General features: G+C 38.1%; 1 protein-coding gene across 1 annotated transcript in view; it reads right to left on the bottom strand.

Moving 5' to 3' along the window:
* Nucleotides 1-16,130, bottom strand: part of LOC136246350 (hemicentin-1-like) — a 51,019-nt gene that overhangs the window by 2,244 nt on the left and 32,645 nt on the right. The window contains exons 21-35 of the mRNA XM_066037744.1: nucleotides 12,570-12,836; nucleotides 12,250-12,492; nucleotides 11,855-12,100; nucleotides 11,558-11,809; nucleotides 11,153-11,452; nucleotides 10,490-10,756; nucleotides 9,450-9,722; nucleotides 8,205-8,492; nucleotides 6,501-6,752; nucleotides 5,725-5,994; nucleotides 4,654-4,920; nucleotides 3,747-3,989; nucleotides 3,003-3,248; nucleotides 2,707-2,958; nucleotides 1,489-1,788 (exon numbers count right to left, since the gene is read on the bottom strand). Of these exons, the coding sequence (XP_065893816.1) occupies nucleotides 1,489-1,788; nucleotides 2,707-2,958; nucleotides 3,003-3,248; nucleotides 3,747-3,989; nucleotides 4,654-4,920; nucleotides 5,725-5,994; nucleotides 6,501-6,752; nucleotides 8,205-8,492; nucleotides 9,450-9,722; nucleotides 10,490-10,756; nucleotides 11,153-11,452; nucleotides 11,558-11,809; nucleotides 11,855-12,100; nucleotides 12,250-12,492; nucleotides 12,570-12,836 (3,966 nt within the window). The remainder of the gene's footprint in view (nucleotides 1-1,488; nucleotides 1,789-2,706; nucleotides 2,959-3,002; nucleotides 3,249-3,746; nucleotides 3,990-4,653; nucleotides 4,921-5,724; nucleotides 5,995-6,500; nucleotides 6,753-8,204; nucleotides 8,493-9,449; nucleotides 9,723-10,489; nucleotides 10,757-11,152; nucleotides 11,453-11,557; nucleotides 11,810-11,854; nucleotides 12,101-12,249; nucleotides 12,493-12,569; nucleotides 12,837-16,130) is intronic.

The following is a 16,130-nucleotide window of genomic DNA, read 5'->3' as shown; positions in this document are numbered from 1 at the left end:
AAAGTGTCTTCAGATCGACCCGAAACGTTTGCGTCAAGTTGCTACAGAATTTAAAATAAAATTATTCAACAGAATTTTCTACTGCCTGCCTGACGCCTTCGTAGTGGAAAAGTGGCTACAGATACAGCCCTAATTTTTTTTGCAGAAACGTTTCTAGTTCGCATAAGAAAAAACCTTTGGTATATTGATAAGCATACAATGCTTGCATTATTTTCTTACCTTTTATCCTTCTTTATCATGGCCATCAGTCAAGGTTCTACCACTGAGTGTTAATAGACTACAGTATGGCTTCCATACCAGTGTATATTGCATCAAACTACTCGAATACACATGGTCGCCAGTTGCACCAAAAACACACGCGCACGTGACTCGCTGTTGATATCGATCAGAGAAAGCAACTCACGGCGAACTACATATAGCAATGTGTAAGTCAATAATATAGTTTATTTAGTAACAATGTTAAACCGAGTCGGGTCATTCAAGTCCTGCTTTACAGATTATTCGGGTCTGACCCCACGTGCTAAATTAAATGTGGACGTGTTACTGCACGTCATAGCGTAGCTCTGCTTCTTTCGTGAGCCACGCCCACTTACGTAAATCACAGTCTGTAGACATATGGTAGCCACGTCCATTCATCAGTGTGTAGGTATGCACGAATCCACGCCCACTTACGTAAATTACTGTCTGTAGCATACACGAATCCACATCCATTATTGTTTGCAAGCTTATGTAGAGCCACGCCCACTGATCAGTTGTTATTGCATGAGTCATAATCTAGTATAATAGTGCTGTGAGTAACTCAGCAGATATTTAGTGGTCATGAGCTTGCAAAGAAACTTCACAAACAAGTATAAGGAATTTTAAATTAGAGTAGGGACAGTGTATAATGCTGCAATAAAAAGTACTGAAACAATCTGGATCGGAGTAGTACGTAATGTCCAAATAATGTAAAACAATAAGAAGTGAACATCCCTACTGTGCATTGATGTAGCACAGTAGGGATACTCACTTCTATTATTTTACAGTATTTGGACATTACGTACTACTCCGATCCAGCTTGTTTCAGTACTTTTTATTGCAGCATCATACACTGTCCCCAATCTAATTTATAATTCCAAATTTTTCTTATACTTGTTTTATAATCAATGGCTTTTATACTGGCATGTCTATCTACAGCTGAAACACATACATTTTTGTTACACATGTAATATATACAGTAGTGTGTTTTGTGCATAATGTATTGTAAACCATACCAGCGTAGAAACCAAGTCAGATCACCTGGGTTATCTTGCTGTTGACCTTCTAACCCAAATAACAATCTGGATCAGACCAAGACTATATATTGTAACACTACCACATCATCCAACAAATTAAATGATTTCACACACGATCCTATCTACTAAAGTGAGTCAGACCTGGATGACCCAAACAAAGCAGTGACCCAGATTCAATTCTGTATTATAAATGCATGTGTGCTTGTATACTCACCTACTACACTGATATTCATCATGTCACTCTTCACATTATCAACAAACACACTACTATTAGCTTCACAGTGGTACAGGCCAGTATCATTAAAGTCAGCCATTATAACTCTCAGTATACTAGTAATACTGTTCATTGATGTAGTGTCAACAATATATCTATTACTAGTATTAGTGATCATGGTATTGTTGAGGTACCATTGTATAGATGGTGTAGGGAATCCTTCTGCTGTACACTGTAGTGTAAAACTGTTATTAATAACCTCCTCCTGGTTCATTGGATGAGTAGTGAACACTGGTCCAACTGTTAACAACATTGAATGATATTTTAATTCATTCATTCACTTTAAATTTCACACATACACAAAGTAAGATAGAAACATAGAAATATCATACAGTACGATAGTACTGTATAGGAAGCACAAATGGGTAGGCATGGCCCACAAAATAACATCACCCAGAAACCAGCCTCAATTTTTCCTGAAGACAATGAGGCAATATTGGTTAGGTAAAACTAAGATCAAACAAGCTTTCAGATTGACCTGCAATGCTTTCAACAAGTTGTTATGGAAATTAATTTAAAAATATTCACTTAACGGAATTTTCTAGTGACTGACTGACTGACTGACTGACTGACTGACTGACTGACTGACTGACTGACTGACTGACTGACTGTCTTCCTGGCTGACCTTGTGGCATACCACATTATGCACAATGCAGTCTTCATGGACTTACCAGTGTCCTCCTTTGTGTCCCATTCATCTTTGTTGACAGTGAAAAGTGTTGATTTGGCGGTAGCATGTGATGATTTCCCTTCAAAGTAATGGAAATCGCCCGTATTTTTCATAGTGGTTACTTTGATTTCAGAGGTGCTTTTCGAACAGTTCTTGATTCGTACTGCTGTGTAATGGGTTGAACATAGCTGACAACGAAGCATACGTAATAGACACTTCACTTTTCAGACGATAATTGATATACATGTAGCCATTTCAGTTGCGGTATGTGTGGGTTCACCAGTCACAATAATTATTTACAAAAAAGTTAACAAACAAGTACACAGAAAAATGTGGAATTTTCAACTAGAGTAGGGATCATAGCACATCTGTAAAAAGTATTGAAATTAGCTGGAGTAGTGCATGATATTAGATCACAGTAAACGGTCCCTACTCTAGTGGAAAATTCCAAATTTTTCTGTGTACTTGTGTTATATGAACTAACTCACCATAGACAGTGACAGTAATACTACTAGATCCAGCATCATTAGTCACAGTACAAGTGTAATTTCCTCCATCAAGTGTAGCTACATTACTAATAGTAAGGTTGTTGGTGTTAGTAGTTGTGTCATTTGACAATGTGTTGGTCCTGTTCCAACTGTATTCTAATTGTGGTCCACCCTCTGATGAACAATGTAATTGTAACTGACTCCCATGAGGGTATGTGTTGTTACCAGTGATGTTTACATCATATGGAGCAACTGAAGAAGAAGTGTAATGGTAGAAACACATAACATTCACTTACCAGTAATTGTAGCAGTAGTGGTATCATTTCCAGCAACATTACTCACTGTACACCGGTACACTGAACCATCTGTACTAGTTACCATTGGGAACTGTAACACAGGATTGTTAGAGATGACAACTTCTTCTTTCTTCCATTCAAACATATTTTCAGGACCTCCCTGAGCTAAACATGTCAAATTGACTGAAGAGTTGAAAGTGGTGGAGATATTCCCAGGTGATATTTCAACACTACCTTCAGGTGACACTACATAATAAAATAATACGTGCTTATAATACGTTAGCTTGATGCTCAAAGATGCTGTAAGCCACAGGGTTGGGCAATATTTCAATAAATCGCCAATATCGCCTAAGCAAGTGCTCGCAATACCATTATCGCATGTATTGTGCCTTCGCTATATTATATCACATAGGCAGTATTTATTGCATTTTGCAATAATTATCGCATTCATCATCTACTTTGTGTCTCTTCTACTGTAGGTCTCATATTTGATACAGTTCGTGCATATTATTGCTAACTATGTCAATTGGTTAAATTGTTAACAAAGAAGTTATGTCTGTAAACTAATTCTCAGTGAAAACAAGCAGTCATATTGACTTTTCAAACTATTAGGTTGTGTTTCAATTTTCACATGCAATATTGCAATAATTGCATTAAATGACTCATTCAATAATTGTATGTCACAAATTCAATATCGCCCAACCCTACACTGTACAGGTAATTTGGGGTATGTTCAGTACATACCAGTTAGCAGAGCTGGATCAGATATCGCATCAGAACCAGTAGAGCTGGTTATACAGGTATAGTTACCAAAATAATTATACTCTACATTTAAACTGATAGTACTAGTATTGAATGATCCATTAACAATTGGAGTAGACCAGTTGTAGGATGGAGGAGGGAAAGATATTGCAGTACAGGTGAAATTAACAACATCTCCAAAGCTTGATAATTGTGACATCGGATGTGTTATGATGTATGGATCAACTATAAAAAAATATAAAACTACATTACATATGTACATAATTCTACCACTTTAACACCTCAGATCAAAGGAAACCGCAACGCTATATTTCATGTATTGCCCTGACCACAACGTCCTTTGATACTGAGGCAGTTACAAAGCATCAGTTCTTTATAATAAAGCTGCTAAAAGTTTTGCATTGTGAGTTTGAGTTTAGCATGTAAGGCTAAGTATTCTCTTGAAGGAAAAATAATCGAGTGAGTCTGTCCAGTCACTAGGCACCACTTAATAACCATTTTTACTATGTGGTGATTGTTTTTCTACACAGCACATTTCAACTATATGGAAAGATGTCTCAGACATTCTCAGCTTACACTCCTTAGTACTTATTTTAGCACCTTAGGTTACTTTAGGCTTCCGAAAAGTGGTTATTTAGTTAGAAGTGGTATCATTACAACCAGCAAAACCCATAATCATTCTTTTTTGTGCCCACACTTTAACCCACAGTCAATGATTACAAACCTCCGTATAAAAGTAGTGTGGTAAATACAGGTTCGTATTCCTTCACCTATTAGGTAAGCAGGTATAAATGGTATATTACGGCCCTCAGGCTTGGGAATATACATAGTAAATCCCTCATGGCCATGGTATAACTATTATTTATCCATGTATCTAGTATTAACTCACCAAACAAATCACCACTACTCATTCCCACTCCAGCCTGGTTGGTTACAACACATATATAAATTCCCCCAAGGAGATGAGTTACATTATTAACTATCAATTGACTACCATTGATCTCTATATTATCACTTGTGATCACATCACCACTGATCAACCAGTTGTAGGTGAGGTTGGGACCAGCCCCTGACTGACATGTAAATGTGACACTACTGGTCATGTGTGACACTTGTTGATGTTCTGGACTGACATCAACAACACCAAATGGTGATACTGTGGAAATATCAATACAAAACCAGATTATTCCAAGTACAACAAATTTTCCATGTTTGCATATGTGACCAGATTTTACACAACCGATCTGAATCACACATCAGGCAAACTCAAACCAACAGTCTACCTAGCTACACTATTGTAGTACTAGTTTCGACCCTCAGCAATACTCAAATTACTCGAGGCTAGTTTAACAGTCGTCTTTTCTAGGCGGTGTGGAGAGCTTGAATGGCAGTTTCTGGCCTTATGAAGGGCCTGGCTTGGCTAGAATAAGTGGTTTACTGGTGGATAACCTGAACATGTTGGCCAGACTTTTTTTTCTGTTGGTTTTGCTACATATCCGCCACTAAGAAGCCAGCACACCCCTGTAATCTTGTGTCTGGACTCCAATTGTGGTCTGCCTCCATTTTGAAGTCTATCTCTTGCCCACCCTGCCACCCCCACCCTCCTCACCTTTGTGAACACTTGTGATACTACTTCACTGGTCCGAATGCTCAGATTTTATACATTATTTGGTGGGTAACTCTACAAGCAGCTACAAGTACTGAAAGTGGTCTGAAAGGTAACAGATTAATGCATCTTTAGTGTAAATTTCATATTTGTGCTTGCTATTCTTGGCGAGTTATGTTGACTTGAACTCTATAAAACCATCTATCTTGAAACTTCTAATGTGAGATTTGGATTGTTTTCCAAAATCCAGTCACAAATTACAATGTTTCTAGGGAAATTTTTATAATGCATTATGCACAATATGTACAGTTTCAGTACGCACATTATGCAAGTACGTATATTACTAATACTTACCATATAAGGTTGCTTCATCTGAGGTAGCATTGTTGACAATGTTTGAAGCTACACAACTGTATTTACCCCACTGAGTGATGTTGATATTAGATATCATTATAGTGGAGGTGTTAGTACCAGATATATACTGAGGTTGATCCAGTAGTTCAATACCATTGTACAACCATTGGTAGGTGATTGGGGAGGATCCTGAGGCTTCACAGGTAAAGGTCACATTACCACTGACATTGATAAATCGATCCACCGGATGTTTAGTGATTATAACTCCAACTGTAGAAGAGAGATAACAAGTTTACATGGTACGCATGTATCTACTTTATTTTATGAAAAATTAACATTCTGTCATTAAATTAGGTATTACTAAAAAATTGAAATGAAATTTATTGAAAATTAATCTGACTGTTTTGCTTCAGTACGTGATTGCTCTATTAGAATAACTGACTGCTGTATTAGAACACTGTCTATCATAACCTTGATGAGTGGAGAGGTACTACCCACCATAGCCCCAACAATCTTTTATATTAAGAGTAGTTATTTTGGTGCACAATTAATATTATCAAAACAACTGGAAGCCAATTATAAGTTATTGTAAATTTGGATAAAGGCATAACCTGTACATCCAAATCATACACACAATAAAGTAGCTATACTCATTAAAAATCATACATTATATTACTATAGTGTCTGTCCAGCAGATTCTTAAATTTAAAATAAAAAAAACTTCAATACAGCAAGGTATAGGTTGTTTGCCATCATAAATTCTCCTTTTAACTCACCATAGACAGTGACAGTATTACTACTAGATCCAGCATCATTAGTCACAGTACAAGTGTAATTTCCTCCATCAAGTGTAGTTACATTACTAATAGTAAGGTTGTTGGTGTTAGTAGTTGTGTCATTTGACAATGTGTTAGCCCTGCTCCAGCTGTATTCTAATCTTGGTCCACCCTCTGATGAACAATGTAATTGTAACTGACTCCCATGAGGGTATGTGTTGTTACCAGTGATGTTTACATCATATGGAGCAACTGTGTAGAGAGAGCAAAACACACTGCTTGTATATGTTAATGCAATGTTATGGATGATATACAGACAACAAAGTACAAGTCACACAATTGTGGTGTTAATAAAGCACGATGCAAAGCTAAGTGCTTTATTAGCATCAACGGCAAATGCCAAGTACTTTATTATTCATATAGCATGAGCTAATTGTGACTAGATCTGCAAAAGGGGTCTTATAACCTTTCCAATTGCATGTACTTGGCAATCCATAACTTGACTTGTGAGTATGGTACCAGCCTGAACTTTGGTCAACTTACACTTCTAACATAGCACTAGTTCTGGATGCAATTGTAAGACAATGGGTTAAACACATGATGAGTTATTCCTTGTCAAATTTGGAAATTTGAAAAGACTATAAACCCATTTTTGCAGCTCCGGTCACAAATGATGCTTTAAACTATTTTTATGGGACATTTTACCTGATTGTGGTCCAGTACACTAAATGTGCTTACATGACACTTTTAGTAAAATACATACCATCTGCACTTTATGGTAAATAAAGTATAGTTTTTCATTTAATGAGCCATATAAAGTTCTACAAATTTACATACATTAAAGCATTGCCATGTGTGTGTTACAAAAAATAAAGAACATGGTGTGCAATTGAAATGTTATGGGCATAGCTGAGTGCTTTGAGGCTAAGTATTGAGTGCTATAGCACAAGTAAGTGTAACAGAGTAGTGGACTGGATACTGTACATTAGTGTGTATGTGTATACGCATGCGTAGGGTTGAGTAGTATGCGTTAATAAGAATATAGTGAAGAACCACGTGTTCCAGTCCTTGTCCCGTAACAGGGGCACCCCAGCCCATTACACAACGCAATAAAATATTGATGGGACTTCACTAGGGAAACAATAGTTGAAAAAAAAGTTATGGAAAACTTGTATGTTAACCTGTTTATATCCAGTATGCAAAACATGCTAACATGGCACTTACTTATAGAGCGCAGTGGTTGTACATTTTTAAATGCTAACAGTACTAGTTGAGATTTCGAGAAGGAAGTTATCGCTAATGTAGCAGCTTTCTAAGTAGCATACATGTACTACAAACTAATGTAATATCAGTTGATGTAACGTAGCTGTTGATTACTGAGTACAACAGTGCATGTTGGTGCCATGCAGCTGTGCTAAGGACAGATGACAACAAACTGTTGATGCTGTACATTTTAACTACTGCCATTACCCTAAGAGATTTGGAGTTTCATTAAGTATAATTGGTCTGTTATCAAGTGCAGTTGGTGTACAGTTCATGCCTCAACTAGGGAACTATGCCAGCATATTTCATGTTCTATCATGGCAAACATACTTGTATTTTGCTGCATAAAACATAATATGGCATACTGGCTCAAAATCAAACTGGAATTGCACTTTTGCATTCCCTTAAATTCACTACCATAACCAGTTGTGTATGACTCACCAAACAGAGTGTACACATCTGAAGTGTCATTCATTCCATCAATAGTGGCTATACAGTAATAAGTACCAGTATCACTGGTTGATGAGGATGAGATGTTATGAGTTACACTGTTATTAGCATTGGCCACTGTTGACAATGATGAACCATCATTAAACAGCCACATGGTCATGATCCGAGGACCACCACTAGCACTACAAGTCATTAACTGATTGTTAGTAAAGTTGAGTAACAATGAAGTGTTGGTTGGTTGTGGAGTGAAGGTGATATCAGTGATGTTAGGTCTAAGAACTACAGCAGATAGAGAATAAATTATAGTAAATAATGCAGAAATCAAAGGAAGCATTTAATAATTCTTTTCTTTTTTTCAATTCAAGCCTGATAATTATGCTTTTGATGTCAAAAGCCAACATTAACAGTAATTAGACTACAATAAGTTTGATACTGAAATTTGATTGGTTGAAAATGTGGTCTCTAAATCCCATAGTGTCACGCCCATGTCCAATAGAGACCACCCTCTGAGGCGATACGAAACAAACAGTATAATGATGTGGCTGTAACATTGGCAATGCACAGCCTTTAAATGGCTAGTAACAGCTGTACTGAATTAGAGGGAGGAGTAATGGGCTTGTTTGTACTAATCAACACTACATTTCTTGTTTACAAGCAGCTGTCAAGGCACAACAACAGCAACAATGAGTTGTAGTGGAGTACTTTGAAACATATAGCATGCGCCTGTAACATTGGCAACACATGGGCATTTAAATGGGTAGCAACAGCCACAATGAGGTCCTGCCACATAAAAAGTTTATGTAAATTGCAAATATTTTTGTAATTCAGTAGAACAGCTGCTGAAAAATCAACTGCCACTCAGCCTGTGCTGCATGGATTCTTATGATCTTTGCTATACAATTATCCGAGGGTATGATCTTCTTATAAATGTTTGAAAATTTAAAATATGAGCTTCGGCTGCCTGGTTAGATTAACATTTTCAAAGTTTTTGAACAAAAATACCTGTGAATACATTACAAATTCGTGTCAAACTTTGCAATGGACTGACAAATTCGCTTCAATTTTGGTTTGTAGATAGGCTATAGGACACTGCATTAGCATACCAAATTATAGGCCCAGGGATTCTATCATTGTTGAGAATGATATAAGTGTCTGGAATTAGCCGCTGTCCGGAATTACCTACACTTACCTTAACAGAAAATTATCAAGTGGAAATGAAATACAAACAGTAATTACCTATCAGAGTAGAAGTGTTGGATACAGCAATTCCTTCATTGTTAGTAGCAACACAATAGTAACCAGTATTGTTTTGGTTATAAATGGGATTAGAAATAGTGTATGTTGGATTAGTTGTATTCCCAATCTCCACTCCACTATCAGAACCAGACTCCACCTTGAACCAGCTATAACTAAGTGTAGAGAAACCTTCAGCTCTACAACTGAAGTTCACCATCTCTCCTGGGTAGACTGACTGCATTGTCACTGGATGTCCCACAATGCTTGGATGAACTGTGTGTTAAAAAAAAATGCAACAGTAAAAATAAATTTTGGTTAGTATAGCTACATACAAAAGTTATGAATAAACAAGTTTCTTCCTACAAGGTATACATCAATATTGTAGATAATCTAGAGCCAAAGAGCAGAGCACAAAAACCTATTTTTATGCCTTGTTTAAATAATAGTTATACGGGCACAATGTGGAGTCTATATGAAATTTATAAACCCGAAGGCCCGGGCTGTAGTGCACGAGCAAAGCGAGGGCGCTACTAAGGGATTGAGGGTTATAAATTTCATAGACTCCACATTGTGCCCGTATAACTGCTTTAGACTCTATTTCACATTACACTCAGATTACTTACCTCATCCATGGCTGTTTCTGCTGTAGGCTTGGCAAAAGCGGCTGGTTTTTTTGAGATAATACTAGCGTCATGGCAACTATGCGTCCTCACGTGACAAAATAATAGCGCTCATTAAATCACTGCACGTGAACAATGCATAGCGATTGGATAAACCTAGATTTTGAGCATATGCTATATCGTGCCTGAAGGCATGGAGTATATTAGAAAACAAGGTGGAGTATATGAGATTTATTACCCATCTAAAACAGCCTAAATAGAGTTTTATCTTTGGTTAGTACCACAGTGCACGATATCAAAAGTTTATGTAGTGGTTCAAATTTATTGTAATGCTTAAGTCCCATGTTCGTGAAATGTACAACATACAGTAGTGAACTGATCCCATTACATGGTAGTTTGAAAGGAGCATGAATTACTCACCTATTAGACCAGCAGGAGTTGAATTAGAAAGAATCCCTAACATATTACTAGCTTCACAGAAATATAGTCCAGTGTCATTGTACAATACTGATGATATGTTGTAAGTGTTCTTATCCTCTCCAACTAATAACTTATCACTTCCTTCCATTGATGTATTTCTCATGAACCATTGGTAGGTAAATGGTGGAGAACCAAACTCTGTACATTCAAATGTTATGTCATTGCCCAAATTGACATTGTGAGTGGCTGGGGTTACCACTGGTCTCTCTACAAAGTAAGATGATAACGAACAACAGATTCAATACAGTGATACCTATTCACAGCTACTATAGCACTAAAGATATATTATGGCTGCTCTATTAGAGTATTTCACTACACACTGACTGTTCTATTAAAGAGTATCAATCTAGTGTGTAATGTACTGTATTATTATGGTTTTGTATTCTCCACTGAATGGTCTATTAAGTGAGTATTGATCTATTATCAAGGGAATTAACCACTCACTTAGTATGCTAGTATTGTGCTGGCATAGCACTCTTTGGTGGTTAATAGCTTTTATACTGACATGATTGATGTAGAACTATTCACAACCCAAACACATACATTTAGCAGTGACCCAGATTCACCTCTGTACTATAAATGCATGTGTGCTTATATACTCACCTACTATACTGATATTCATCATGTCACTCTTCACATTATCAACAAACACACTACTATTAGCTTCACAGTGGTACAGGCCAGTATCAGTAAAGTCAGCCATTATAACTCTCAGTATACCAGTGATACTGTTCATTGATGTAGTGTCAACAATATATCTATTACTAGTATTAGTGATCATGGTATTGTTGAGGTACCATTGTATAGATGGTGTAGGGAATCCTTCTGCTGTACACTGTAGTGTAAAACTGTTATTAATAACCTCCTCCTGATTCATTGGATGAGTAGTGAACACTGGTCCAACTGTTAACAACATTGAATGATATTTTAACTCATTCACTCACTCAAAGTTTCACACATACACAAGTAAGATAGAAACATAGAAATATGTGATATGAACTAACTCACCATAGACAGTGACAGTATTACTACTAGATCCAGCATCATTAGTCACAGTACAAGTGTAATTTCCTCCATCAAGTGTAGTTACATTACTAATAGTAAGGTTGTTGGTATTAGTAGTTGTGTCATTTGACAATGTGTTAGTCCTGCTCCAACTGTATTCTAATTGTGGTCCACCCTCTGATGAACAATGTAATTGTAACTGACTCCCATGAGGGTATGTGTTGTTACCAGTGATGTTTACATTATATGGAGCAACTGAAGAAAGAAGTATAACAGTGGAAACACAAAACATTCACGTACCAGTAATTGTAACAGTAGTGGTATCATTTCCAGCAACATTACTCACTGTACACCGGTACACTGAACCATCTGTACTAGTTACCATTGGGAACTGTAACAAAGGATTGTTAGAGATAATAACTTCCTCTTTCTTCCATTCAAACATATTGTCAGGACCTCCTTGAGCTGAACAAGTCAAATTGACCGAAGAGTTGAAAGTGGTGGAGATATTCCCAGGTGATATTTCAACACTACCTTCAGGTGACACTGCATAATAAAATAACGCATGCATATAACAATAAATTATTGTATGCTATTTAAAATGGTTGATGCATAATATAGCTTGATGCTCAAAGAAGCTTATGTCACACTTTACAGATAATGCTTTTTAAAATTAGGGTACATACAGTACATACCAGTTAGTAGAGCTGTATCAGATATAGCATCAGGACCAGTAGAACTGGTTATACAGGTATAATTACCAAAATAATTATACTCTACATTTAAACTGATAGTACTAGTGTTGAATGATCCATTAACAATTGGAGTAGACCAGTTGTAGGATGGAGGAGGGAAAGATATTGCAGTACAGGTGAAATTAACAACATCTCCAAAGTTTGATAGTTGTGACATCAGATGTGTTATGATGAATGGATCAACTATAAAAGAAAATTACATTGATATATGTTAATATTTATATGTACAGTACTTATCCATACATATAACATTAACTTACCAAACAAGTCACCACTGCTCATTCCCACTCCAGCCTGGTTGGTTACAACACATATATAAGTTCCCCCAAGGAGATGAGTTACATTACTGACTATCAACTGACTACCATTGATCTCTATATTATCACTTGTGATCACATCACCATTGATCAACCAGTTGTAGGTGAGGTTGGGACCAGCCCCAGACTGACATGTAAATGTGACACTACTGGTCATGTGTGACACTTGATGATGTTCTGGACTGACATCAACAACACCAAATGGTGATACTGTGGAAATATCATTACATCGCCAGATTATTTCAAATACAACAATCTTTCTATGTTTTTACATACATGTCTACAATATAATATTTTTAGGAAATGGTATTAATGAACACACAATAAAAATGTACATTTGCAAAGTTATACAACCACATATGTACAGACACAATGTAATTTATTGCTTGCTAATAAATTGAAGTTAACGTGCTTGGTATTCATAACGAGCGGCGAAGATTCAATAATAAAATATTGAGGCAATAATACCTGTTAAGCAAGTTCTTGAAGCTCACGTGCCATACTGTGTCTTGTGAGTCAACACGCCATTCAAAGTGTGATATTATCTCCAGCTGTACAAAGGACCAGATCCCGATACTAAATGCTCTATCTAAACTGAAGAGGTGACCTGTCATCGTTGCTACCGTGAACAAGTGTACTACTGCTGACTCGTCAAATGTGATTGTGAACCACTCAATAGCACTGCCACGCCCAAGTTGGATTTGATACTGCCATTGTGCTGATACTACTGTCATCATTCTGACATGCGTGAGAATGATGACAGTATCACGCATGTCAATTTCCTGCTTGACATGCGTGATACTGCCATTGTGCTGATACACTGCTATCATTCTGACATGCGTGAGTTATTTTATGTACATTTTGTTGTTTCAAATGTATGTTGTTCACACCCGCAGTAATTATTGTAATGCCAGCCACTTGTCATACATCTGAAAGTCCAGCAACCAAACGTTACAGCCTCGTAGGTGCGCCCAAATCTCAACTAGCGGCTTTAACAGTGACGGCATTGAAATCCATCTTCAGCATTACCGCTTGCCCACAACAGGAAAAAAGGTTGTATTAGTAAACCGTCTCTACAACCACATACGTTCACTTTCTGAAGGAGCTGCTGGAAGTAACCCTACTGCTAGTACTCATGGCTCTCAAGCAGGAAATTCTACTACACAATCAACAACTTCCAGTGCCCAATCAACACATTCCACAACACAGTCAGCAAATCCCAGCACTCTACCTCTGCCACAACAACTTGTAGACCAGCTGACTGCTTACCTCCAACAGTATCGAACCCCACCAGTAGGAATCCAGGTCAGTAACAGCGGCAATATTACAGATGATGATAACCTGTCTGTTGCATCAGGGCAACTTATACTGCTGTCTCGGTTCCAGTTCAAGTGGTAACTTCATTACTGTTGTAACATCAATTACCACCACCTTGTCTGATGCCATGTTACCTGCACCTTGTCTGACGCCATGTTACCTGCAGTTGCTAGGACCCTGCTACCTGCAACAATACCTGCTGTTACCATCCTGCCACCTCCGGCTAACCTATCAAGGTCTCCACTACCTGTTATCCCCACTAGGATCAGAGATAAGATAGCAAGAGGTGAGTACATTGATTTTGCAACCTTGTTACCTAAAGCCATGTTTGGCTCAAAACAATCCCTTGTCCCAGCAGTCAGTAACAATTCAACTTAATCCTGATGGTGACTCGTTTGCCATTCAACCAGTGCCTATTGCCAGCAATTCCTTTGCTAAAATACCCTCCTTCGCTACTTGGATGGAGGCCTGGAACATATACTTATCCGTTCGCACATCCCTTAACCCCTCTTGTGCACTAGAATTAATGCATTATAACCTCAGCTAACTCCAACAATCCCTTGACAGCATGGCTTAAATATGACCAAAAATTTTGCAGAAAAGTGGCAAGAGACTCATCTCTGCGATGGGATACTCGTGACCCTGACTTATGGCTTGAATGCTTTATCATAAATGCTATGCAACCACTGCACTGGCCGTTCCCTCATTGTGGATCCATAAAACATTTCCCTGACAGAGGTCCTTTTCGTCTCTTACCTTCAAGCACTCGAGCAGGAACAGACCACCACCTGGACAGCCATCTCGCTCAGATGTACCTCAAAAATGCTCACCCATCTGCCAAGATTACAACCAGGCAGACTGCTACCACACACTCTGCAACTATACCCATAGATGTGACTGCTGTGGAGGTGACCACCCGGCCAGGAGCTGCCCAATTCTTTGGCAGCCCAGACCTTCATAAACCCTTACCATGGATCCCAATACGACCGTTCATTCTTGAACGTGAGCTAAGTAATTATCTCAACAAAGCCTTTGTTAGGTGGCTCATTAATAACTTATGGCAGGGCTGTGCAATTGGCTATCTATGTAGGACCTCAGTTTACATACTTTGGTAACTTTGCTAATAATCTACACTTTGCATCTCAGCAGCCAGAAATAATTGATGCCACCCTGATAGATGAGTGCAGAACTGGATGTATTCTTGGACCCTTTCGCCACCCACCCCTCCTGAACTTTTGTACTTCTGGTTTAGGCCTTGTTCAAAAGCACGACGGAGGATGGCAAATCATTTATCACCTCTCAGCACCTCATGAACGTAGCATTAATGAATACATCGACCCAACAAGAATATTCTCTATCTTATTGCACAATAGATGATGCATATAAAATAATTAACACACTAGGCCCTGGTGCACTTATGAGCAAAATTGATCTAAAAATGCATTTTGTCTTATCCCAGTTAGACCAAAGGATTGGAACCTTCTCGAGGTGTGCTGGTGTGGTCAATTCTATATAGACACATGTCTGCCTTTCGGCCTCAGGTCAGCCCCCCACATCTTCAATGAATTATCAACCGCTATTCACTGGATTTTGCAGCACTCCTACGGTGTACAACATCTACTCCACTACTTGGATGACTTCTTCACTGCCGGTCCTGCTGATTCACCAGTGTGTGAGCGTACCATAACAGCCATGTTAACATTATGTGACAAGATCAATGCCTCAATTAAGATGTCTACAGTCGAAGGCCCTACCACTTCACTAACTTTCCTGGGAATTCAACTGAATACAATCACTATGGAGGCCAGTATCTTGTCTGAAGTTCATGAGCTTCACTGGATGACACACAAGGATAGTTGCACAAAGAAGGAACCACTCTCGTTAATTGAGAAGTTATCCTTTTGTTGCAAAGTACTACCTGCTGGTAGAATTTTTCTCTGTAGAATGATTGACTTATCTACATCAGTAACAGAGTTAAATCATGACATTCCATTAACCACTGAGGCAAAACTAGATATCCAGTGGTGGATCAACTTCCTACCTAGATGGTCAGGCAAAAGCTTCATCTTGAGTAATAAATGGACACCGTCACCAACATTACACCTTTATACAGATGCATCAGGATTGCATGGCTGGGGGGCATACTGGTCCTGTCAAAAAATCCTATTCCACTGTGACAACCGGTCA

This window comes from Dysidea avara, chromosome 1 (assembly GCF_963678975.1).
Source record: "Dysidea avara chromosome 1, odDysAvar1.4, whole genome shotgun sequence".
Lineage (NCBI taxonomy): Eukaryota > Metazoa > Porifera > Demospongiae > Dictyoceratida > Dysideidae > Dysidea > Dysidea avara.
This window is presented reverse-complemented; position numbering and strand designations above follow the sequence as displayed.